General features: G+C 38.4%; 3 protein-coding genes across 4 annotated transcripts in view; 1 reads left to right on the top strand and 2 right to left on the bottom strand.

The window, feature by feature from the left end:
- LOC146517897 (guanine nucleotide-binding protein G(s) subunit alpha-like) overlaps positions 1-27097 on the top strand; it is a 54515-nt gene continuing 27418 nt past the window's right edge. Inside the window, exons 1-3 of one of the 2 annotated variants that reach the window (XM_085160760.1) lie at positions 1-146; positions 20969-21041; positions 27037-27091. In XM_085160760.1, coding sequence (XP_085016886.1) covers positions 74-146; positions 20969-21041; positions 27037-27091 — 201 coding nt within the window. In that variant the 5' untranslated portion in view covers positions 1-73. Of the gene's footprint in view, positions 147-18625; positions 19059-20968; positions 21042-27036; positions 27092-27097 lie in introns of those variants that run through there. The other variant, XM_085160761.1, reaches the window with a different exon arrangement.
- Positions 230-5861, bottom strand: prelid3b (PRELI domain containing 3). Its single transcript, XM_085160764.1, has 6 exons — positions 5617-5861; positions 4337-4505; positions 3091-3180; positions 2307-2377; positions 2090-2192; positions 230-1699 (listed from the first exon to the last, which is right to left on the bottom strand). Exons 1-6 carry the CDS (start codon positions 5646-5648, stop codon positions 1583-1585), a joined length of 582 nt encoding a protein of 193 aa, XP_085016890.1. The 5' UTR covers positions 5649-5861; the 3' UTR covers positions 230-1582.
- tubb1 (tubulin, beta 1 class VI) lies at positions 7317-11113 on the bottom strand. The gene is made up of 4 exons (XM_085160758.1): positions 10992-11113; positions 9551-9659; positions 9300-9410; positions 7317-8831 (listed from the first exon to the last, which is right to left on the bottom strand). Exons 1-4 carry the CDS (start codon positions 11046-11048, stop codon positions 7681-7683), a joined length of 1428 nt encoding a protein of 475 aa, XP_085016884.1. The 5' UTR covers positions 11049-11113; the 3' UTR covers positions 7317-7680.

The following is a 27097-nucleotide window of genomic DNA, read 5'->3' on the forward strand; positions in this document are numbered from 1 at the left end:
ATTAGCATCATTTCATTTCCTTCATTTTTTTCCCAGAAATTGTAACTGTGACATTTGTCCACTACGTGGCAGCATGTGGCGCCTGCATGATGAAGTCAGAACTTCAAGCATCCTGTCAAATGTGCAGCATTTCCCGTTTATGTCAGGTAACTCCCTCTGTGTTTAAAATATACAACCATTGCCTCCAGCAAGAAACCAGAAAACAAGAAAGAATATCTGACAAAAGCTCTTAAATAAAAAGGGTTCAAATATTTTATTCACACATTCTGCATTTGGTGAGAATCTTTTACACAATAACCCATTCAGAAAACAAATTATAACGTGAACATGTTGTTTTGCCTTTAAAAATCAACCAAACTCATAGTTTACTCTTCCAAATAGTTTTTTTTTCTCCAAAAATAAATATCCCTGACATAGATAAAAAAAAAAAAAATTTATAAATATGCTATATACAGAAAGTTGTGCGTTTACCATCGCCACACAGATTCCCACTATGAGACTATCTCAAACACAGAGTATCCACTGAAACAGTTTTATCAAAATGCTTGCTTAGCACATGTAGCAGCTTTTACTGGTAATAAGTGTGAAGCTTTCGGCCCCGGCATTCAGTGATCATGCTTACAGGATTATGCATGTGCTGATAAAACTCCTTCAGTTGAAACGACCTCAGGTTTAGTATGTAAAAAGAAGTCTGACCCTTGTTTCTACACAGTAAACAGATTCATGTTTATGTTACATTAAAGCAGCATTTGAGAAGGTCTACTATACATTTTTAAAAGTATAAATATGGCAAGTACTTTGATCCCTTCATTTCACTTAAATACCCCAATGACATAAGTTACTACATTACATCAGTACAGTTTAGTATCAGGCTTGCATTCGTACCTAGTACAGTCTGTTGTTGTAACCGAGGTCCCATACGAAAACACTGTTGAGGTGGCTCTCTTACACAAATAAACCTTACTGTGGTCACTGTGGATAACCCAAACCGTTTAATCTGACCTGCTTGCATGCATTTGTGACATTCGATGCGCTTGACCTGCCGCCTCCATGGCTAATATCAGCCATCATTTCTCAGTGTACGCATTTGTTACAGTCACTCCTATACGTCTCACCATGACCCGTTTTTCTGCTGTAAACGTGAAGCTCAGACCAGAGACGATGTGCTGGCATTCTGACACATTTCTGCCAGATGAAAACACACCTGGAGAAGGCATTTGTAAAGACAAACAGCAGCGTCTGCATTGGCACATTTCTTGTGTTTCCAGTCCTTCCACATTGCACCTTTTTTCAAAGACACAAATGGCAGTAGTGTTTAAATGTCCCTGAGTGAGCCACCAACTTTTCAGCGCCCTATCAAAGCAGTCCCGCCAGGCCGCATCACTAGAAAACACTCAGACCTCCTTTAGGCAGCAGTCTCCGGCTTAGAATAACTGGTAAAAGTACACAACATGCCAAATTGTACCCTTAAATAATACAAAAATCCCCAAAGCACCAAACAGGACCAGAGTATCATAGAAGGAGGCTGGCTGTTCTGCTGTTCAGTCCAATCTGAAACTTAGCTGAACACCAGAGTTGGGTGTCATTTCTCTGTGACTGCAGCAGCCATCGGGGTGCGTATGGTCCCACGTGCTGTGGCTGCCAGCTCCTCAATTTCTGTATTCAGTCGCCTGATAACCCACTCCACAGCCTCACGGCCCTGTTCGAGAACAAAGTGAAACGTTAGTTCACGGGAAAATGAGTTGCATCAAGTAGAACAGAAGAGACGGCGTGCCTGAAACACGTAAACCCACTTCATGCAGCGACTGGTCTGGAGAGAACGTTAAGCTGTTGACTAGTCATCTCGTAGTTTTTAAAGATTTTTCCACACAAGTACTTTTGGATGTACAAGTGAAATGCCACAAATCTGCTGCTACTGCCCCAGCATAACAGTTATCATCTCCCTTCTTTTCTTGTGATTTGCAATGGCTATAAACACTTCTGCCTATATGTAATTACAGCTAGGTTTTAGTTATTTAACCAACACTAGTCACATGCAAAACTACTTAAAACTTGACCAATCTCAGTACAGTTTGAAGGAACCTCTTACCTTTCCAGCATTAGTAGAGATGGTGCTGGCCATAACTCCCTCCAGGTAGCTGCTGAGACTGACCCCTTTCACAGAGATGATAGCCTCCTGGGTCAATATTGTTCTAAAGAAATCGTGAAATTTATAAGTTTAAAAAAAATGCCTTGAACAATCTGACACTTCAAGCTCCGAGTGTTTATAACACATGTTACATCAGTGTAACAGTGTTAAAACTTACTTTTCTGGATCTTCAGGGTGTGGTTTATATGTTAATTTTTCATCCACAGATACCATGTTTGTGAATGTGATCTGGAGAGAGGGAAATGCAAATTGTGAGATTATGGAGAGATCATGCCTTACAGCAGTAGGACAATAACCATAAGTCAATTGTTAAAACACCAGAAAAGGCATTAACAAAAAGAAAAAAGAAAGAACTTAAATTCTTCCATTATTGCAGGTGCGGTGAAGCAAGTTCACAAGAGACTAGTTACAAATCAGAATACTTATTAATCCATAAGAAAATTATGTGCAGATTATATGGCGTCTCCAAGACAATAAGAACAGTAAGAGACTGAACTAAATCAAAAACGTATCAGACGTGAAGATTTTCATGCTCTTAATGAGTTGATTGAATCAGAAAGTTGAAGTTCTTTTTTAGTTCCAAAATACTCTACATGTGCCTCTAAATACACTCTGCTAAGAAGTGTCTTCTCACGCAGTTTAACAAATTGGACTTGATTCTGGGATTAAGTCACAGAAACTCTTCAGGTGTGTGCATGTCAAACAGGTCTCATAAGAACATGTAAGAAAGATTCTCCCATTCTTAGCAGTCAGAAATGAAATCAGATTTGCTCCTGCTTGCCAGCATCATGGTCTATATTCAGCTGGCAGCACAACGAGGTACGACCGTAAAAGTGTGCTTTGATCCGTGCTCGGTAATCTGGTTTTTCACCCACTGTGAGCCAAAAAGCAGGAGGTGTTTATACAATATTTATAATTTTTAAAAACTTTTTAGTACTCACATTTGAAGACTGAAGTTCAAAAGTCTGCTCTTTGGGATCAATAACTGATTGTTCCTGAACATAAGTGTATGTTCGTGCGTTACCAACGAGCTGAGGACAAAGAGAGAGAGAGATACATTTTACACAAACCTTAAGAGATATTTCAGAAATGGAGCAGATTCAAAGATAATTCAAAAAAGTGAGTTTAGAAATCATAATTGACCTTCTAATGACTCTAAACTTCATGTGAAGAAGTGTTACTTAATCTGTGTTTTAAGTAGAAACATGAAGGCTGCAGCTGAGTAAACACTTTGTGTTTTCACTAAATTACTACTTCCACGGATTACTTCCAAAAGAGGCTTTTTGATACCACAACACTTTAATGCGAGTTAAATTATCACATGGTGCAAATGTTAACTTCTTGTAACTCATATGCCATATTTTCCAGAGTACAAGAGGCAAAATAGACTGCAGTAAGAGAAGGCTGATTCCACTTGCTTGAGCTTCAAATTGATGATTTAGTTTGCCACAACTACAACTCTCCTAGGAGACCTTTGTCACAGGGCATCATCCATAAGATGGATCTAGTTCATACGCAGACACTGAGACAATCTGATTAAAGATTACATTAATACACTATCAATCACCGGGTCATAGTCTGTCCTTGGAATTACAGAGGCTAGTCATAGATGTAGTGAGTGAGCATTCCTCCACCTGAAGAAATCCAAGCAAAGGTCAATGCTGAAGAACAGCACCGGATTTCCTAATATTTAAACAGTTAAACAGTGTGAAGCATATCAGCTTTCTGCAGTCTTATCATTACTGGCTTCAAAAAGTGAGAGTCAAAAGGGAAAAGTTCAATGACATGACAGATATTCAGAGGCTTCCGTCACTGCTCCGATTCAGGTGACTGCTAGTTTTAACTGGGCTGACATGCAAAGACGGAAAGTTACATCACATGGCGTAAAGGGTTACATCTGAGCAATGACAGAAATGTCACTACGGTGTCCTGTACAGCACGAGTCATGGCACGCAGCCATGAACCCGCCTGGGCAGACAGGTCAGCTGTTGCTACTATTCCTGGACAGAAATAGCCTGATAACCTGTTAGTTTATCGCTGCACTTGTTGAATGGAAAGCCTTAACCTCTCACCATTGCCACGCTTCTATCTGCTTTTTCTATCGTTTGATAAGATTGTGTGTTTGCACAATCTTATCAAACAGCTGCACAACTGGGTTTTGATGCACAGCTGGGTTTTGATACTCACAGATTTCACTATGGATGGAAGCCCCCACTCTGTGCTGAGCAGTCTTTTACTGTGGAGGCGTCCTTGTGTGTCAATTTCTCTGTCCAGAACATCCACCCCAACCACACTGGGGTTCATGGGGTTTGGGTACTTCTGCATAGCAGCTTTAATCACCATCTCCCAAGGGTGGCTGTTGAAGCAAAGCAAAAATATTAATATTGTAACAAATAAAAACTGCCAAATACACATTTTATGTCTTATACATTATATTTACACAAACTGAATGCAGAGCTAAAATAATTCTTTATAAATTACCATTTTATGTTGGCTATCAACATTAAATCCAATATCAGCACTCATTTTATCTCATAACTATTAATTTATTCTCTTTCCTTTGTATAATATCTCAAACTACTCCTTTGTGTTACATTTTGGTAGCTATTCTATTTCATTTAAGCAATTTGTGTCATGTTTTTCTTCTTTTTTGGCGATATGAATATATTTTCCAACACTGCTAAAACGAGTTTGCTAACAATACACACATTTAACAATTAAATGACTAGTGAATTAACCACTACTCAGTAACAAAAAAAAATTTTTTTTTTTGCTTTTTTGACTATTTAAAAAAAAAAAGATTCGAACTGGTGTTTAAAATATTTAATGTGTCAAAATATTTTAATGAGTCTAAACAATTTCCCAGTTTCCAATTTTTCAAAATATCCATCCAAAGTTAAGTGGATATATATAATGTTTGAACAAAACATCAGTAAAGAGCGCTCATTGAGTAAAAATGTTGTTTTGAGTGGTTGCCATGCACTGGCCCGTTGCGTAGTGACGCACACGGAAATGTAGGGGAAAGGTTACGCCCCAAGGACTGGACCTGGCTGGCTGATTATGCAATGACAAAAGCATCCGTAACCAGAAACCGGCAGTTCCGCACACACCATGGCTATGTTAATACTTTGACAATCACCTATGAACTTGCGTGACTTCTTTTCAGCATTACATTGTTTTTAAAACTACACACAGACTGACAACGAATAGAATACGTCTGGTACTTCTCCTTAGCTTGTCATTTTAGCATACAAGCTAGCGACAGTAAAGTTATACCGTAGACAGGTTATATTTCACTTACATAGTCCGTTAGTTATAGTTAGGAACATCGTCTGGTTACAGTTTTGTCTTATAAACCCTACGTGTGTTGTTCAGCGGATTAAAACTAGCGTTACTTAAGTGCTGAACCACACACCGAGCTCCTGCAGGCCGGACATAAAAATGCTTTTCAGGGGTAATTTACTCACTTGAATATGTGCTCTGAGGTCCAGATCTTCATGGTTTAGGTAGGTGATCGCTGGTGGTGAAAGGGGGGCTAATTTAAAGAGCCGGTAGACTGGCACAGACGCACTGACAGACCGGGGTGAACCACGTTCAAAGACAACCGCATGTCCCCTCCCTTCATACCAGAGCAAGTCACGGGTGCGTGACGCACTTCCGCTACTGTGGCACATGCCGTACAAGTCCACTGACCCTGGAATAGAAGGATAAGAAATAGTTTATCGTAAATGTCCATGGAGAATTCACTTAACCGATGTAACAAAAGCGTGATTATAACATATCACCTTAAGTATGCATAATAAGTTTTTTTCCCATCAGGCTTGGCAGGCTCTGTGAATATCGCCCTTGTCTGTTACACAACTCAGCTGAAGGTTAAGACCTACTCAGCTGATGCAACAGGACGGAGTCACAGGTCAAATCTTCATGTAATGGTTCAGCACTTGGTTATAAGTGTGCAGGCTCTGTAGATCCTGAGTCTTTATTACGGTCTTAATTTTCTCTGCGCAATTATGAAGTGACAGACTTGTTTTACTGAGTGAAAACGGGATTTATTTTCACTTTTCCTCCCTTTTGCTCAGTTTTCAGTTAGGTTTAGTTTAGTTTATATAGCAAAAAAGTTACCCCCACCCCTCAAAAAACAAATCTTTATTGGCAGATCTTTAAAAAATTTTTTTTAATATATATAGATCTGTGGGTGGTATTTCTCAGGAGCAATATTTTAGAAAAATTGCAATATGCATTACAAAGAAAACAGCAATACTCACATTACCTTTAAAAAAATATTTTAGTTTTTTTGTGTGCAGTGTTTTTTCAGTCAAGTTTTGCTTCTTCAAAAGTGTTCTTTGAAGGTGTTTTGTCATACCTAGTTCTGGCTCAGTGTAACAACCTTGGGGTAAATGGTCGTCCTTGTCAATGGGAAGATGAGCTACTGGACGAGTTTGGGAACTGCTAGTACTGTGAGTGCTGTGTCAAGTAAAAACTGGTGTCCTTATCTCTTCCAGTGCAAGACAGTTCCAAGTAATTTTTTCAAGCTGAGTGTGATATCTTGTGGTTAATTACATAATTATTCAATAAAATTACAATAAACGTTAATGCTGCTGGACAGGATTATGTGAAATAAAGTTTTTTTTTTAACATTTACATAGCTTTTGAGTTATTACTGAATACTCAAACTATTGAGAATGAGAAGTAATATCTCTCTTTAGTCAGTCCTTTTCTTTTTTGAGTGATATTAACCCTGCTTGCTTTTTGGTAAATATGACAGCTGTTTTTCCTTCCTAGCTTTGTTGCTACATTGTAGAATTTGTCCTCTGTGGGGCAATACTGCACTTGTCACCATAACCTATGCCCCCGTGTGATTTACAGACTTCTCTTTAATCCCAGTGCAGTGTGGCTTTATTGCGGTTGAACTTGGACATCTTGGCAGCATGTGTACTTATCTCAGAGTGCAGCTAGTTTGTTCGAGTTATGAGTAATCTCTATACCCCAGGCTCGTGAAAGTGGGAGGAAACTGTGTGACAGCCTTAGCCGGTATCAGTGTCAGTGTGCTGTCAGAGGAACGTCCATCAGTAGAGCTGAGTTTAGTCCAGTTTAGCTTAAAATTGTGTCACTGAATTAAAAGTAAAAAATATGGCTTTCCTTTTTCATTGTTGGAACAAAATTTCACTCTTGTTTTACTGTTTTTAATTGCTATCACAACTTATGCAAAATGCAAACGATACTGGTCAAGCAGTGTAAAGGTGACACTTCACGTTTAAAGCTGATGGATATATAGTGCTGCCAAAACATTACTTTTCATATATACATGCAAAAATAGTATTTAACAAATTTACTGTGAAATTTTAAAAAAATCTAGACCTCGAAAACGCACATTCAAGCACACAATCATTTTAAGAATACAAAGCAGACAATCACCATTATTGTTGCAAATATGTTGCAGCACCTTTTATCGCTTACACCAACAACGGACGCGACAAACTACAGAGTAAGAGTTCGTTTTAATACCAATATTCCAACATTTTTTCTATCTTCTACTCATCTTTGGCTTCTTTGCTCATTTCAGTCACTGTTTCCAACGTAACCTCCACCTTAGACTGTGCCTTTCTTGTTGCTGTTGCTGATGGTGAGGGTCCCTCCTCTTCTTCCTCTTCTGGTTCCCAATCTAGATCAGCAGTGGCATCTTGGTACTGCTGGTACTCTGAGACCAGATCATTGAGGTTGCTCTCTGCCTCCGTAAACTCCAATTCATCCATACCTTCCCCCGTATACCAGTGGAGAAACGCCTTCCGTCTGAACATCATGACGAACTGCTCGCCCACTCTTCGAAACACTTCCTGAATGGCTGTGTTGTTGCCAATGAACGTGGAGGCCATTCTGAGGCCTCTAGGTGGGATGTCACACACGGCGACCTTCACGTTATGGGGGATCCAATCCACAAAGTAGTTGCTGTTTTTCTGCTGGATGGCAAGCATTTGCTCATCCACTTCTTTGGTGGACATCCTACCACGGAAGACGCCAGCGACCGTGAGGTAGCGGCCTCTCCTCGGGTCGCACGCTGTCATCATGTTGCGGGCGTCAAACATCTGCTGGGTGAGCTCGGGTACAGTGAGAGCTCTGTACTGTTGGCTGCCACGTGGCGTCAGAGGGGCAAAGCCTGGCATGAAGAAATGAAGGCGAGGGAAGGGCACCATGTTGACGGCGAGCTTCCTCAAGTCGGCGTTGAGCTGTCCAGGGAATCTCAGAGAAGTCGTGACCCCGCTCATGGTCATGGAAACCAAGTGGTTGAGGTCCCCGTAAGTCGGCGTGGTCAGTTTTAACGTGCGGAAACAGATGTCATAGAGGGCCTCGTTGTCAATGCAGTAGGTCTCGTCAGTGTTCTCCAGAAGTTGGTGGACTGACAGCGTAGCGTTGTAGGGCTCCACCACCGTGTCAGAGACTTTAGGCGACGGCATGACACTGAAGCTGTTCATGATGCGGTCGGGGTACTCCTCGCGGATTTTGTTGATGATGAGGGTTCCCATTCCAGAACCAGTGCCACCCCCGAGTGAGTGAACCAGCTGGAATCCCTGCAGGCAGTCGCAGCTTTCACTCTCGTGCCTCACCCTGTCGATCACCTGCTCCACCAGCTCTGCGCCCTCTGTATAGTGGCCTTTTGCCCAGTTGTTCCCAGCTCCTGAGTTTCCTGTAATGCCAGAATAAATGTATGTAGGTCAAGGATGCTGATAACATGCATCACAATTTTAAAAAGAAAAGAAATTGTGACACTTTTCAGCTTCTAGGGCAGTAAATGTATCAACTTTTCACAGGTTAAATGCTTAGCACAGCAATTTTGCAATTTTTTTAAAATCAGTTTTACCAGTTTTACTTTCTGAAATTCAATAAGTCAAATTCAGTTGTTTTTTTGTTTTTTTTTAAATAAAGCCAAGATGGAAACCTTATTATTTTCTTACTGCAAGGCTAATATTATAAAAATAATATAACATTTACACTGTACAACTCTATCCAAGAGCTTTCTAAATCCAAAGCACAACATGTAGTGTATAATATAGTAAACTGCATATAGCCTCCTTTCTCAAAAAGTCATGAAAATCAAAAGCACAGAAATGTGAGACAGAAAGTTTCAGAGTTTGCATATTATTGATTATCTCACCATGGATGAAGTTGTCTGGTCTAAAAAGGGCCCCAATGCGGCTTCCTCTTACACTGTCCATGGTGCCAGGCTCCAGGTCCACCAGTAGTGCCCTGGGGACATATTTACCACCTGCAAACACAGTTGAAGTTTTAAAAAAGACTTCATTAATTTTAATATTGTTTATTTGAAAATTTGTAAACAGCTGGAACTTATAAATAAAAATGTGAAATTTATCAAGCCAGATAAAGCAGCTCAAGTTAATAACGCACCGTGCGCCTCGTTGAAGTAGACGTTGACCCTCTCCAGTTGGATGTTGCTGTCTCCTTCGTAAATGCCTGTTGCGTTGATCCCATGTTCTTCACTTATCACTTCCCAAAACTGCCAAGAAATAAAAGCATCAGTATAACATAAGCAAAAGCAAAAATGTTTGCAGATGCAGAAAATTAATACTTTATTTGACACTTTTGATGTTTAAATGGTTTCTTTAAAAAATATTTTGATCACTGTTTACAGTATTTACAACCCTAATGACCATTAAAACAAAAAGGTGTAGGCTAAAATATCAGGCTGTTAAATCTACCGTTTTTTTTTCTAAATAACAAGAAATTTATAACATCTCACCAAATTAATAGCTAATAAAAAATGAAAACCATACATCAGCACTAAAGTTGGTTACCACATTACTTTTAAACAGTTATTTTACATTTTCATATTGAAGTACAGAATCCTAATTCTTCAACACAAATGTTCCACAAGTTAATCCCTCAATATTTGTCCGGACCACTACTTTTCCGCCCTGAGTTCAAACTGTTACTCTCTCATTTCAAACAGCCTCTGAATGCACTTTAGATTTAGATTATTTTGTGCTTTGTGTGTTGTGAGTACAGCATTAAGATTAATAAAAATTTTAGGGTGTGTAGTTTAACAAATAAGGAAGTGGTTGGTTCATTTATGATTTTTAAAGCTTTCTTCTGTTGCATGTAAATTGGATTAAACTGGAGTTTATTTACACACACGATGTGCAGAATTTGCTATTGGACATAAAATTAGATGTTTTTTTTAAAATTGTTTGTTCAACTTCCCACGTATGCAATATATTCGAAATGACTTTAATTAAGTTGCGCTGACTGCTACAATAATTGACTTTATCTTTTAACATTTTTTAGTTTTACATATTAGACACATCAGGTTGTACAAATGGAAATCTTTACATAAACAATACAGAATTAATAACAGATTCCCCAAGCTCAGATCTCGAGTTGTACAAATGGTAAAGTTATTTAAAGTCAGCATCTTGAGTCAACTTTAAAAGTATCTAAAAGTGTTATGTTTTCAGCTTTATTATCTTGTAGTTTCACTCTCTTTTTTGCGTCAGCGACGATAAAAATGTCACACCCAGTGCTCGCACTGCAGTTCTCATTTTAGCTCTTATCTTTAGCCTGAATGCCTGACAGGGAACACCCAGTGTCACTCAAAACTGTTTTTGATATGCAAAAGAAAAATTGCATGTGACAATATACACCGAAATAGAAAAAAGCAAAATAATGCGGCCAGTAAATAAAAGTATTTTCTGTCATTTTATCTCAACCACAATTAGAGTAAAAAGTGGTTTATAGTCAAACTGATGCATCTTTAAATAATCTTTTTAAGAATTACATAGGAAGTTTTAACAACGCTAATGCATTTGTCTATATATTTTATTTATTTTACCTTTGAGCCGATCTGGTTGCCACACTGTCCAATTTGCAGATGTACAATTTCACGCATGATGGTCGGGCTACAGTACGCAGAACAGCTGGTGGTCTGTGATAGTCTTCAGTCCTCCTGTCAGCTTTTATAGGACAAGAAATGATGTCACCAGCAGTGTCGGGGAGTCACCCCTGCTGATAATATGTGAGAGACCCATGATACACAATTGAAACTGTGCACAGAATAGAGGCGTTTACCATTCATTGTTTATGCTTTAGATTTGTTTTTATATTTGTATGTTTCACATATGCAAATATAAATAGCTAAATATGAAAAAGGCATGGCATATTTCCTTTTGTATAAAACTTTGTAGACTTGCAAAACACCTCTACACTGAAAAAAAGGCCAAGTTGGATTTATTTATTTCAATAGTGGACATTGGTTGCTTTGGCAGAAACTTAAACAACTGAGTTAAATCAACACAACTTATTCATATTCAATAAACCTGTGCATTTTGTGTTGATAAAACACAATTGGAACATGTTTAGATGAAGTAAGATGAGCTCTTGGAATATTTTAATACTTTGCAATATTGTCATTTTGATGCAGAATTTTCTTTTGTCCTTGACAGGTTAAACCATGATAAATAGCAATAGCATACACATGATTTTCCTGCAGTTTGAAACCTCGTGTGATCTTGTGATTTCATTGGTCCAGCAACTAACCACTCTTACTAGATTGTATCATGTAATCTCAACAAGAACAAATTAAGTTGTTGACTTTATATATCTATATTTATATATATATAAATATAGATCCTACATGATTTAATTACGTTCAAGATAGAAACATGAAATTCTTGTGTTCAAATTACAAGGTAAACTTTTTTAATGAAACAACCACCCAATTTACTTTTTTCGGTATACCGAAAAAAGCAGAGGCAGCCTTCCTCAAACTACGATCCAAAGCACGCAAGACTGAAATCCCGTGCGATGTGGCAAGATTTAACATTGCTATATTATTTACTTACTTCGCTCGATCATGATATGAACAATTTAATCTACCCTCTCTGCATTTAATGTAGTTTCTACACTATATAGTTACACTTAACTTTAAAGCATGAGGCAATTGTGTTAAATACACGCAAGATGCTTACATAAATCCAAGAGATGGCAATCCCTATTTTTCAGTGTACATCAAACTTCATAACACTTCTTTCTGTTAGAGTCTATTATTATAATAAAAGACTGGATTAACAAAGGAAAAAAGCTGATGTACTAATGCAAAACACGACATTTTATTGGATATAAAAAGAACATCTGAGCTGTGCAGCTGGGCAAAAGCAGGAAGGAAGTGAACTAGAAATGAATGGAAGCTGGTGTGTTTCTCTGGTCAGCGTCAGATAACACTCAATAAGCATGCTCGTTTATATATAAGAAGAAAATAATGTTAACATTGTAGCTACATCTGTTTGCAGTGAATGTTATATGTGTGAGAGATGCTACCATCTAGAGGATTTATGTAAGCATAACATGATATAACTGAATAAAGTTATGTCAAATTGGTTTAAACAGAATTAAACCATCATTATTGTTACTATAGTTGAGAGAAGTGATTTAGAGATAAACAAAGAGGACAAATGTTATTCTCCTGTTAAAGCTTTTAACTTACTTTATTAGTTAGCGTGCACAGAAAATATCATAATTATTTAAGTGTAAGTTTTCTCCTTGACTGTACCTTCAGTACAGGTCAGCATAAGGACAAAGGCTCTATTGCTCACACCTACAGAAATGCCACATGTGGTCAAATCATTTGCGTTTGTTGACATGTTTACTGTCATAGTTCCTGCTACCACCCACTTTGACGGTTAGCAGGTGACTGTACAAAGTTCCTGTCAGTATACTGGCAAAACTTTATAAGCAAAGTGCACGTGGTTTGCAACGACAAAAACGGCATCGAACTGAGAAAAGTTTTGTTTACAGAGATTTTGCATTTATATTGCTTCTGAAATTGAAGTTATTAGTCTTTTTTCACTCGTCTGTGGGCATTCATTAGTGAGCCACAGCAGCATTTAGTTGTCATTGATGACCTTTATGTGTTTTGCCCTGAGCTTGTTTCTCTTGCTGTTTGACACATTTATAGAGGGAGGTGTGTGTGTGTGTGTGTGTGTGTGTGTGTGTGTGTTTTACATGCATCTGTCTGTGATCTAAAGGGCAAAGAGCCACTTGCATATCTAAATCGCCAGGAGGTGAGTGAAGATGACAGGACGTCGTTTTTTTTGAATGGCTCTCAGTGTCTGTTTAATTACTTTAAATAATTGCAGCTTTTTGCAGCTCGTCAGTGAGTTTAGGGTAGAACCATTATGAAGTGTTATGTTTTTCCAGATTTTCTGTCACATATGCTCTTACAATGGTAAATGCACATAGTAAAGATGGCAAAAAATGGATGTTAATAAGGTCACAGTATAAGGAATAAGTCCAAAGTTCAGGCTTCAGACTGCTCTTAATACTCTGTTAAAACTGTTTTTTTCTACTCCGGGATCTGTACGACGTCAGTGATATAGCCCTCAAAGCAAACACAGTGTGATCTCACCCACTAGCTACTGATGACCTGTTACCTCAAAATTTCTGATGTACCTTTTACCTCATGTTTAGCATTATTGTTGTCATCATTTTGGTGTTTTGAAACCAGATGTGATGAGCTCACTCACGGACGGTCATTAGCTAGTGAGCGTATCCCGGATAATCCTTTTGAACTCTAATAATGAGCAAAATTTACCAAATAAAGTATTTGGTAAATTAAATATTAAAGTATTTATTACAAGTTCATGTCCATGCAACAGTAATGTTAGGCTTGTTAATGCTGCTGGCAAACCTATATACTTAATCAGAGTGAGAAAAGTGAATAAATAAATAAAACATATGATGCTATTTATATGCTAGGTGGTTACATGATGGTATAAAATATCACGCATATTTAAACTTTTGTGGATATAAATGATAAATTGTTGTCCAACAATAAAATGATTTTATAACTTAGAGACTTCTAAGTTTCGCTCATGACTAACAATGACAGCACAATATTCATTGTTAGAAAGACAAAGGTTTTAATATTACTACATCTTGTTTTTGCTGGATGCTAAATTTACATTTCAGCTTCATGATTTTTTGTATTTTTTATAGACACAAGATATATATATATATATATATATATATATATATATATATATATATATATATATATATATGCATATACATATATATATATATATATATATATATGGTTAACGCTAAGACTAGGATAGACCTTTTATATATATATATATATATATATATATATATATATATATATATATATATATATATATATGTGTGTGTGTGTGTGTGTGTATATATATATATATATATATATATATATGTGTGTGTGTGTGTGTATATATATATATATATATATATGTGTGTGTGTGTGTGTGTGTATATATATATGTATGTGTGTGTGTATATATATATATATATATATATATATATATATATAAGGTCTATCCTAGTCTTAGCGTTAACCATAACATACCCTAAAAAGTGTTGGTAGTCTCTCAATGCCAGATTAATAAAAACCATGAGTTACTAAAGCAATGTGACCTCAGTGGTCTTTGGCAAAGCCCTGTAAACGCTGTTTCAGAAGCTCCATTAGGTGTTGAATTGGTTTGCAGACTGTGAAAGGAAGGACATGATTTATAGATATCCTTCTCCTCCTGAAGTCCTCTATCAGAGTCTCAGCATTTGTTTTGCATTCACTGTTGTAGTCTTTTGTAATTTAATGAAAGTTTCTTCGCAGCTTTTAAAATACGATTCCAACAGGGCATCGCTACTTTCTTTTTCGTTCTCAAATAACTGACAGCGCTAATTTGACTTTCATAATCACCGTTTAGTTTGGAATGAAGTAACAATAATAATGTTATAAACGGAGAGCTTACTTTTACTTTTTCTATCAGATGTGACAACGTGCCATTAAAGTAGTAATTTGTACCAAACCATGTGATACATTTGCCCTGACAGGCTGCAAGATTTATCACTTTGTTTTTACACGGACTTTTTTCCATTTTTGCCACCTGAAGAATTTGGTAAACAAGATTGTTGCCCTTCACTTATTAACTGTTGATAGTCGCATATTCCTGTTATTAGTAACCTAGCGGCGTTACTGCGATTGAATGTATATAGAAGCATTAACCTCTTTATGAGCCGATATTTGAATAACTTGATGTAAAGTTTGTCAGAGGTGTTGACTGAGGCGGCGGACAGGATAATAATCATTTTGCTTCAAAGAGGGCGCGTCTCCCCTTCTGTACCTCTGCTTCATGACGCTCCGGGCAATCATGTGATCCGACCCTGCTTCATTCCAGATGCGTCAAGTGGCATGCAGGCGGAAACGAGCGTTACTCTCACATTACCCTCAAAATAAAAGCCAAAAGTACCTTCTCGGCCTTAGATTTGGTGGGTGGGTTAAATGTATTGATGTTTGTTCTGTTTTCGCAGTTCAGGTGAAACGTTATATTTTAACACACACACACATATATATATATACTAAAAAAAATAATGTATTTACTAAATATATTTTAAAAATAATTAAAACTCCACTTGTGTGGCTGTAAGTTTTGTGCAGTTCAGAGAGAGATTTTAAAGCCAGTTTTAAAAGAACTGCAAAAATCTGTGAAAAGAATAAATGTTTCACATAGCAAAAGTTTCAAAGGCTGTTTTTTTTTCTTCAATTAATGCTTGGATGCCTGATTTTTATTTTAAGCCTTTTATGGGATTTTCTGTAGCTGCAGGGCTATATTTATCAGGAACCCTTTGCCCTGAGCTCCACATAGATTTGCATGGATTAGTGAATCAATGTCAAATGTCACATGTTAAATTAGTAAATAAAATAAAATATTGAAAATATTTCCCTTTTTTCTTACACTTATAGGAGTACTGGGGTTTCTTTGGGACCTCTGGACAAATTAGCCAAGGCTCAAATCTAAGCCTGTTGACGTTCCCTTTTATTAAATACATGGTTTAGAATTCTAAAGACCCCGACCCCTGTATATTTAATGGTGAAAAGTTAAACAAAACAACAACATAAATTGTCTTAGTAAGGTCTTAGACCACCATGTGCCACCAGATAATCCCTCAAAACCCAGATGTTCAAAAGATTTTCTTGCATTTGGTGGTAACAGTGGTGGAAAGTGCTGTCTAAAATTGGAAGTCTAAAATTCCAGTGTTGGATGGGGCTGAGAGCACATGACTGTGGAGGCCATTTATGACACATCACTGTGAGGACCTTTGCTATCAAAACAAGTCACAAGCTATTTGCATTTTTTAACCCAAAAAATTCCTTTTTGTTCTTCTGCAAAACATTAAGTTGGGATTATGAAGGCTGATGTGATTTTTGTACTCAAATCATCTAATGACTCATCGCTACCTATAAATGGGGACATTGTAGAGCACCATCATTGAGGTAGAAATGTATAATCATAGGATAAAGGTCATCATTCAGCCCAACTTCCTATTTGTGCCACTTCCCTCAAAGGCAGCTGTTCTGAAATGTCAGGTGCAGCCGGTGTATGATGGTGAAGTTTAAAAATATAAGGTGAAAAAAAAATTAGGACTTTTTTTTTTTCTTTTGCAGGGGAAATAACCCCTATCACTATTACGTTACCTCCATTGTAATTACCATTTTATGTTATTATTACTGATTATACACATCAATCCACAAGTTTTTTGTGTCTGAAGAAGGCCACAACAGAGAGATTTTGTAAATTATTATGGAAGCTTGTTTTCAGGCCACGGAAAGAAAAAAACAAAACAACCAAAACAATTTTATTTATTTTTTTGCCAGCCATAGGCCAAACATGTGGGATAATATGTAATTTTCAACTTACTCAAACTTTTGGAAAAAGAAGTTTCAAGTTATGAAGTCTAAAATTTGAAATGAGAACCAGTCATTTTGACTTGGATGGCATTTTTTTTTAAATGAATGAATTATTTTTCAGTCAAAATAAGCTCCCATATATAATAGTAAGAAATGACCTCAAATTAGTGAACTGTGAACTGAAGGTCCAGTATACAATCAGGCAATGTTAGTCTTGTAGAGTGCAAAAATACAAATAAAATGAAAACACAGAAAAACATTAAATCAAAGATGTGTGACTTAACTGTATACACACCCTGTATTTATTTGTGTGTGTGTAAATACGTCAGCAAAAAATACTTAAAAAGGACGAAAACATCTATTTTTAAGAGATTAGTTTCTGGGTTGTTCCGCTTATGCGTCCATTCGGCTTTTATTATGAAAGCTTCCAGCGGAAGTCGAGTTTCTCCGTCCCGGAAAACTTGACCACGGTTCTTCGTTCCCAGGGTTCCGTGAGAGCCGTTTGCCCCACCCCGCCTCTACAACGCTATCTATCTCAATGTTCAATTCTCAGAGAAAAAAAAAGGTGGGCAAAAATAATTCAGGGTAACACAGCAAAGAAACGAGTCTCACCTCCCCGACCGGTTCATCGGAGCAACCGCGGCCTGTCGGCGGTTAAAAATGACAGCGTCGCCGTTGGACCAGTGATTGAAAACACCGCGGTATGTTCATGTATCATGCACATGTAACCATAATCTACCATACGGATTCAAAGGGAATACAAAAATCCGAGAGACTTGACAGCGCCTTGTACCTGCGCCAAACGGGAAAATAACGGAGGATTTTCCACGAATATCACCTGGATATCGCGCTATATTCAAGGACATCCAGCTGCCAAACACCGCCTTAGCTCGGCCCCGGAGAAGCTTTCTGATGTGAGGAGAAATATAAATTGACGTTACGGAGAGAAAAAGGACGGAGAAGGGGCCTTGTTTCTTTCCCCCCTTTTTTTCTTTTCTTTTTTCATTTTTTCTTTTCTTTGGGGGGTGGGGGGGTTCTCGTGAAACCTCAGGGAAAAAAAGCCAAGCACCAGCATCTACTTACGGGAGAGAGGAAATAATTTGGACATCGGCTAAAAACTGGATCTTATTGATAAGGCTCCTATATATAATGTGACTGTTGTGGTGGAGACAGAAGCCCGGGTTGTAGCCTGATGATTCACATGCCGTCATTTTAAGAGGAAATATTTATTTTTTAATTTCTCCCCATCCGCCCTGTTAATGTGCTTTTTTTTCCTGGCCAGCCTGAGATAGGATTTCAAATAATAACCTGAAATTATATTTAAAGGGAGAGTCGATGGAAAAAAAGAAAACGGGGCTCTTTTTGGTTGTGAGTGGAAATGAATTGAACGGCAGAGTAGTGAGGCATCTGCCAAAGATGGGCTCCGGAGGAGACATTTGCTGAGGAAGATTTAACATCAAAGCTTGAGAAAATATACATACGTGTATATTTAAAACAAAGGAGGAAAAGAAGGGGGGGTAAAAAAACACCTTTAAGGAAGCTGGACCCCACCACCAGCACCATCGCCACCTCTAGACGCTCATTCATGTGCAGCCAGAAGCTGGAAATTTTACATCCACTCTCATATCAATGTTGATGACTTCATTGCGGATTTACAGTGGGGGAAAAAAATACAGGAATCAAGCATCTGAGAAGGGCGGCATCGTAGCTCTGCTCCTTTCTGACTGATCTGTTGCTGATAAATTGCCAGTAAATATCCACACCCCCCACCCCATCCCCTCCTCCACACATACACATTGTGCCAAAGCCTGGTGAAGCTCACTGTCTACTACCTGGCGTCTACTTCTTCTGCATCTGGCAAAATACATGTCACCCATTTTGAGCCAGGTGTTCCTCTCTTGGGCCAGTCTAGGAATTTGGGATTGATTAAAAAAAATCCTCTCTTTCCTGATCATCACCCTCTTCTTTCACCCACCTACCCCAACCATATCAACCGCCCTGCCTCCAAACCCCGAACCTGCAACTGGGTTTTTGGGAAGATGGGCTGCCTTGGCAATAGTAAGACTGAAGACCAACGAAATGAGGAGAAGGCACAGAGGGAAGCCAACAAAAAGATTGAGAAGCAGCTCCAAAAAGACAAACAGATATACCGGGCAACTCACCGGCTACTGCTGTTGGGTAGGTTTTGTGAAATTTAACATTACTGTTTCTATTTTGTTCCTACAAAACAGCATTTTCACCTGTTTAACTCATGTTGGTGCCACTGTAGCAGACTGTACCCATGAAAAGTGTGTAAGGACCACTGTTACAGCAAGGCGTCAAGAACTGATGCAACGCCATGAAGTCCCGACTAATTCGCTTCAAGCGTCTTGGCACAGGACAGTTGAAAAAGCAGGCCTGTCTGCATTCATGGGATATTATGGAGCATGATTGCAGAACATGTGAGAGAGAGGGGGGCAGACAGACACCACCATCTGTGTGAGGGAACCACACACACACACACAGGCACCACGCAGAGGCCGGGAGGCCACTCGCGGGCGTTTGTGCATGGCTCTTTCTCACCTCCACACATGTAAAAAAAACCAAACAAACTTGTGATCTGGTTCATTTGTGGCTGCAGCGTACATCCTGGTTGAGCCTAGTTTTCATACTGCATATGACATACTTTTTTTTCCCTCTCTCTCCCTTTTTGCATAATCCCTCCACACCACCCACTCTGGAAATTAATATCCTCTAATTAGCCATTATTTGGTAAAGCTATTTTTGGCCTCATCACGAGAGCCTTCCTGACATGATGCAGTGCGAACCTTAAGGCCAGCCCTTGTGCTGGACTACAGAGTGCAAATTAGGATTACTAGTTTGCCTTGAATGCCTGTTTTTCTCGCTCTACGCCTTCTCTGAAAAGCAGGCCTGTAACCTGGCTGGCTCCTGGTGCTTGGGGATGGAGATGTGATGGCCGGGCTCCTTTCACACTCAGTTTTGCAAGGACACGTTGAAGGCTGTTCTTATCCAGAAATGTATTTTCTTAATTATTAACATCAGGGTTCAGGGTCTAGCAGTTTTTCTCCTGAATGACATGCTCGGGGAGAGAATAGTTGTCTACATGTTGGAGCTTCTTTTTTTTCTTCTTCTTTGGTCCTTGTCGTCTCTGGAAGAAGGGGCAGACTTTGGTGAAAGTGCACGTGTCGTGCATCAGCCTTCTCCCTATGTAAAACTACACAAGCTAAATGTATTTACGATTCAGTGTTGCATAAAATGCGTAGTACAAGTTAAAAGTAGTATCCTAGTGTTTAGTGCTTTGCCAAGGTGAGGTAGAACAATTCTTGAAGTTACCTGTGGTTCCCAAGATAAGGTTTTCGCCACCCGGAGTGGGTCACAGGAGAAATCTAAGGGGTCATGAGGTTTGCTTTTCTGGTCTGTGTGTGTTGCTTTGTGACATAATGGGTCTCAAAATTGTTCTTTAAATGAGACGTTTAAAGGGGAAATCTCTCTTTGGAGGAACTGCCTTTGGAAGAGGTCACTAGCCAGAAGTGGCAGGAACCACCGGTTTAATCTTTAACAATGCAGTGTGTATAATAAGCTGACCTTTTTGTTTTTTTAATGTAAAATCAGAAACTGCAAAGTAACAAATACATGAAGTAATGTTTAAAAAAAGGATATTTCCTTCTTAAACACAGTGAAGTAAAATGCACTGTCGAAATGGGAATACTCAAGTAAAACTCAAGTTTCTTCATACATAAGATAAGAGCAGTCAATGATAAGAGCAGTAAAAAGAGATAAGAAAAGTAAAAGGTTTTTAGGTTGGGTACATCGAGGTCTCGCCTTTTGGCTTTTGTGTAACATGCACTGTTTAAAAGTAGGTAAGGCCTGTGACAAGGCAATGTCTGTGCACAATGGACAGGACTTCTCTGCTAAGGTGCAACATTGTTGTAGTTCAAATCATTATAGGCGTCGCTGTTTAGTGCTTCCAGGACTCGTCTAACCTTGGAACATCAAAATGCCTTCCATCTCTGCTCCTTCCTGGATATTTTAGTTGCTTGTACAACTTCAGGAAACTCTTGTCTGACTTGTTGTTTCTCTGCTTTCAGGGGCTGGTGAATCCGGGAAAAGCACGATAGTCAAACAGATGCGAATATTGCACGTTAATGGCTTCAACGCAGAGTAAGTTTCGCTGGTTCCCCCTCAGTTCACTATTCACTAAACACTCCCACAGTTTCTCTTTAGAGGAAAGGAACCCATTTAGATGGATATCTGCTCAGGTACTGACATATTTGTTGACCAAATACCTAAATTATGTAATGATGTTTTGGAGAGGAGTAATGGGGCATTAAGAAGATACCACTGATACAAAATACCTTTCCCACCAGTCTTCAAGTTTTCAGGTAGAGCAGGAGACTTGGTTAGTTATTACTTTTAAAATCGCCTTAAATACAGAAGTAAAAAGAAGCATTGGATGTTACTGTTCTTACCTATAAATCATTTCTTTAACCATATATTTAGAAGTGATGAATTAGCAGCTGTTTACAGCTTGTTTTTATATTATAGCTAACAGAAATACTGTATTTGAAGTGTTAGTTGGACAATGAAAGAAAAAACAAAATGTTATTGGATTCATTGTGAAAATGGTAAATCAGATTGAAAGCCTTTTATGATAACTGTTTAAAAAATATTCTATACTCCAACAAATTCCATATATATATGTTAGTATTTTATCATAGTGGGTTAAACCAATATGCATCAAGTGCAGTATTTTAAGAGGCATTTACCTTTTTATAAAACCTCGTAATGCAGCGAGTGTAAACTGTTTTTAGATTGCAGAAGCACTGCTGCAGTAGTTCCTTACTTTGTATTAACTTCATGCACAGCAGGATCTTCTGGTTTTTACCTTTTCTAAAATCAGTAGGGATGCATGCTGGTTAAATATACTCCACATTGTTTACAAGAATTAAAACAGACTTCCAGGTCCTTATGTCACAGCCCAGCTCGACGCAACATAAAGTGTAGACTGAGTCCAGAGTTTGCAGAAACATTGGTTTTATTTTAAATTACTTAACCTCAGCTAAAGACGACAGCCCGGAGAGCATGAAGGTAAGAAGTGGCATCTTTCCCCGAGCCAACCTGAGGCATGCCTTTATCCACGCCTCGTCAGGTGTAGACAATTGAGAATTACGCCTCTGCAACACCCAGAGGCTCTTTCTTCCAGAAAACCATTGTTAGTAATGACACCTGTCGTTAAGTGCACTGACGTCAACGTGACGTCGGCAGAGCACGTACTCGCGTTCTAGCTACGATTAGCATCAACCAAATCAGTGAGGAGACAAACTCCAGTTTGTCCTGACCTGTTATGCTTGTCATTTATATGCAGTCTACAGTGGCTGAAAGATAAATGTACACCTTGGTGTCAGTATAAGAATAAAAAAGTTTATTTAATAAGATGAATATTTGCTAGCCGAGTTGCATCAGATGGTCTTCTGTGTTAGCTAACATTAGCCTAACTGCTGGTATGGACAGATTACTGCCCAACATAATAGGTGGACGTCCTTCTAATCAACCATTTCCTTTCTAACTTTGTCACTGGTACAATAGAGCTTGATTTAAACATTTCCATGGTAACACAGATCTCCTGTCAATCACACTGGTAGAAGATCGCTGCCATTTGATTGGTTATAGTTTTTTTTTTCTGTAACATGGTGAATATAATGTCTTTAAGGAAGGTTGATATCATACCTTCGTTTCACAATATCAAACCTCGTGTTATGTTCACTTTAGATCGCTACAGTATTATGGCTCATAATCAAAATCCCTATGGAGAACTCAGCTGAACTGTGTACCATCTGAAGTAACATGAGTTTGTCTTTTTTTGTACTTACTGCAAGTTTGCGTTGGTGTCTGTCTGAGTTGTGCTGTGAGCCAGCTGTTTGTTAACATTACTGATAAATAGACGCAGTGACTGAAAAAGGTTGCTTAGAGAAAGTTTAAGCAGCAAAATGCCTTTTAAAGGTAATTACACAGCTTTAGATGTGCTTTATGTTGTCTCGCATTTATAACAAAGAAGTAAAAGGTTTTTAGTTTTGGTAAACTGTAAAATTTACTAAACATATTCTCACTTTTTCAACCCGATGTTCTTAACAGAGGGGAGGAGCTCCTGTCATTCCTGTGAGTCAGGAAAATAAAGTTGTTGGGGTTTTTTTTGTATTGTTGTGGAGCAAATAGTGAAAAGTTGTGTGGCACAGGAGGAAGGCTTTGTCCTTGTCAGCTTTTCATGTGGAAACATGGCTTTGGGTGCTTTTAGCCACCCTGTCTTGTGAATTTCCTAAAACTCCTTCCCAACTTGATGCAGTGGAAATAAAAGTCACATTTTTCTATTCTTAATCATCAGTTTCCTTGAAAGGGATTTTGGGCTAGAAGCATCATCATGTGCTTATTTTTGGGTCGCATCAAACAGACGCTTCTCACAGACCCAGGCGCCCCGGTGCAGTGATGAATTCCCAGTCTCTGTTAGGGTTCCTTTTCACTCTGTGGGTTTCCCCCTCTGCATGCAAGGCTTTGCCATTCAGTGTAAGGTGCCGGTAGTGGGATGATGATGATGGTGGTGTTTAGTGACACACCAGGAAATGGGTGGGGGGCACGAGAGGTGACTGAGCAGGACAGCTCCCTTTAATAGAGGTGATCTGTTATTTACTTATTTATCTTGTGGAGGTCCTAGTGTGCAGAATATAGCCTTTGAGTGAGTTTCATTACATTCACATGGAGGCTCAATTCCCTCACTCACGTTGCTTCCTCACATCCTAGCTCCTCCCAGCTAGGATGGAGGTGAAGCTGCCGTGTGCTTTTGATTGGCTTGGATTTCTTTATGGGTAGGGTTATATCACCACATGCTACTTTGGCATGTTCTTAACAATGCTTGCAATCACTTTGTTGTATTTTCAGGCGGGTGGGAGTGTTCACATAGATGTAGCCAAAAAGCATCAGGACAATATTTATATTTTATTTGATTATTTGTTTTTTTAGACAGGCTACAACTGTTGAGTCAACCAATAAGCCAACTGGAAGAAAATATAAACAAGTTAGACAAAGAGAATGAAACACATGACAAGGTTGGGTCGCCAGGTAAACCCATAGACTAACATCAAACTGAGTATTTGTGCCATCACCATTTTATTTGTTTTTTAAAATAAATCGAGACATTATGAGTGAGAGATGGATCTGAATGTGAAGCAGAGGGACGCGAGTCATAGGCTAGCAACTTGCTTTTTAAGCTCACTTTAAAGCATACCGTGGTAATATAGAATGATGTTAATAATTTGATATAAAAGCTGTAGCCTTTACAGTTAAGACATTTCATCAAAGCATCTATTCCACAATACAATTTGATTCCTCGAAACTCAGTGCTTGACAGCTTCATGTCAGTTGAGCCCTACACTAGAGGTGCTGTGTCTCACTTTTACAGGGCCTTACTAGATATATACAGTCCTTCATCTGATACTTTTAGGGAGCAGTGGCAGGAAGAACTGGGGGTGGATGTTACTGATGATGTTTGGCAAGAGTGCATTAAGAATATATATTGTAGTTCTATAAATGCTAGACATTGTCTGATCCAATTTAAGGTTGTGTATAGGTTGCATTTTTCTCCCACTAAAGTGGAAAAAATATATAAGAACGTTTCAGCCCTCTGTGTTAAGTGTTCAAGTGGTCGAGGAACTTTATCTCACCTTTTCTGTCAGTGCCAAAAACTACAGCTTTTTTGGAATCATTTGTTAGATTTTCTGACCAAAGCCATTGGCAGGGAGGTCCCATGTACCCCCTTTGCAGCATTATTCGGGGTGTCTGAACCGGGATGGGCAAGGGACGAGACAGAGACGCAGGTTGTGTCAATGACTACACTTGTGGCTAGAAAGCTGATACTTCTCTGCTGGAAGTCTGATAAACCTCCTACCTTTGAAATGTGGTTGAGAGAATTTGGAAATGTACTCCATCTGGAGAAAATCAGGTTTACCTTGTCTAACCGAGAGAGTGTGTTTTATAAGATTTGGCAACCAGTCATTAGCCTGATGGATAAACTTAAGTGAAATGTACTCTGTTTTAACATTTATGTGTGCTGTATTACCACCTTGTTGACTTGCCGTCCACCTTCTATTGTGTTCTTTTGAAGGTGATTGTTGTATACTGCTCAATTATAAAATCAATAAAAATATATTGGAAAAAAAAGCTGTAGCCTTATGAATTACAGCCTGTTATCTAGGAGATTTGATTTAAAGCAGCTGAGTTTAGAAACTCACATCATTTCTTTTAGATTAATGACAGTTTAACTGGGAGAAAGGACTGACTCTGTTGGACTTGGTAGGTCAACGGTGGTCAACAGAGTGCACTCATGGTTGTACTCGAGTGTTACCTGAGCAAAGCTTCCTTTAGACCGTAGAGAGATCACAAACTCAAACACAGTCAGGTTTTATTTGACCTTTTATCAAGTTACTCACAGACTTGCTGTTAGTTAGTGATTACTGACTGTGACACATATGTTCATAGCAGGAAAAGTACCTGAAGCTGCTCACTGCATGTGTTTTGGTGAATTTTGTCACATAGAGTCAGCGACTGGTTTGACCAGCAATCAGAAAGGAATCGATTCATTTTTGCCTTGAAAAAACAAAACAGGGATGTGTGCAAAAATCCTGTGAAAGCAACTGTCTGAATGGATTTTTGTACTTGGGGTGGATTTCTCTTTTTAGCCTGATTGCGTTTCATGTCATTAGGTCAGTTTCAGTGCGTGTTCAGGTCTTCTGTGCTCTTTTGACTTGTTTTTTTCACCAGTCAGGAATATATCCTACTGACATTAATTTAAATGGCAATTATTTAGAGAAATCGGGTGCTTTTTAAAAATATTTGTAAATATGCAGACGAAAGAAATCTGCACAGCTGTGTTGGTCTCTGTATGGAGAAATAGTCATAGGTGAGAATGAGGATCACTGCAAAAATTCACATCTGGAATAAGGCAGAAAGTGCTCAGAATAAGTGACACGGGGTTGTTTTGGGGAATTTGTGCTGCTGTTGTGTTGCCTGTTCTGATATAATTGTTATTAATCCACCTTATTATCAACAACGCTTTAAAAGATTTGAATATCAATTAGAAATGACCAGCATTCATCCCAGAAATATTATATTTTTGGTTAAAATATTGACATATTTTACTATTTCAGTGCCAGCCAGCGATGGTAGCTGATTAAAATGCCCACATGTGCTTTTATATTAACATGTGAAGTGGCTACAATTGGGAAGTATTGTTTACATTTTACATAGGACGCATGAGCGAGAGATATCCACCCATGCCTTTAATTTAAAATCTTTCCCCTCAGCACAAGTTGTACATGCTTAATTTTAGGGTTTGTATTCTTGCTGTAAGGTTGAGTAGCCCATTGTTGAGATATTTGTGGAATTCATTATCAAATCTGAATTTCAACAACCAGACTTTTGTGTTTTGTCAGGACACATTTGAAGGAATCCAGCACTTATGTTTCTGTGTGACGTCAGTGCTTCGCGATATCAGCAAAGCTCACAGATTGCATGAACTGCCACGTTGTGAAATTCTGTTTATCTCTACAACGACAAGGAAGGACAAAATGTGGGCCGTATTATTTAATTTAGCAGTACTTTGGGCTGCTTGGTGTTCATGACTTCTCAAACTATAGTACAAAAATGTACTATAACAATCAACTAGCTGTGTTTAACGAATGTCAGTGTCAAAATGAAGACAAGCTCTGCTGTTCTTGTTTGGTGTCAGCAAAATTCAGTGGTTGCACTTGGTCAGCAAATAAACAAAATATCTGTGTATGTGGGGCAGTCGTAATACTGATGTCACATATAATTTAGCTCTAGGCTGACAAATACATCCTGGAGAAGTTAATATTACACAGCACATTTCCACTGGAATCCACTGGGACTGACATCTCTGTGTAATTACAGTTTTTATTTATTTAAAAATATTGTTTCCTGTTCCTGTTGCACTGCGATGGCCATATTTGGATTCATAGCTGTACAGGAATATTTCTTTAAATGTCATCATTCACTGTTAACCTTTGCAGCTTAGGTCAATTAAAGCTAGTTGCCATCTATGCTTTTAAGTGATAAATAATAAAGCACATACGAACTCTTGTCTTCACAGGGAGAAAAAACAGAAAATTCATGATATTAAAAACAACATTAAAGAAGCTATAGAGGTAAGA

The sequence above is a fragment of the Neolamprologus multifasciatus genome, chromosome 5 (assembly GCF_963576455.1).
Source record: "Neolamprologus multifasciatus chromosome 5, fNeoMul1.2, whole genome shotgun sequence".
In the NCBI taxonomy this organism is placed as follows: Eukaryota; Metazoa; Chordata; class Actinopteri; order Cichliformes; family Cichlidae; genus Neolamprologus; species Neolamprologus multifasciatus.

Excerpts from the sequence above, each read along its gene's own strand:
- prelid3b (XM_085160764.1), bottom strand. The coding sequence starts at position 5,648 with ATGAAGATCTGGACCTCAGAGCACATATTCAA. Across the intron at positions 4,506-5,616 it reads ACCTCAGAGCACATATTCAA|CCACCCTTGGGAGATGGTGA; the intron begins GTGAGTAAATTA and ends TTGCTTCAACAG. Across the intron at positions 3,181-4,336 it reads TTCCATCCATAGTGAAATCT|CTCGTTGGTAACGCACGAAC; the intron begins GTGAGTATCAAA and ends CTTTGTCCTCAG.
- tubb1 (XM_085160758.1), bottom strand. The coding sequence starts at position 11,048 with ATGCGTGAAATTGTACATCTGCAAATTGGACAGTGTGGCAACCAGATC. Across the intron at positions 9,660-10,991 it reads GCAACCAGATCGGCTCAAAG|TTTTGGGAAGTGATAAGTGA; the intron begins GTAAAATAAATA and ends ATTTCTTGGCAG. Across the intron at positions 9,411-9,550 it reads CTACTTCAACGAGGCGCACG|GTGGTAAATATGTCCCCAGG; the intron begins GTGCGTTATTAA and ends CTGTGTTTGCAG.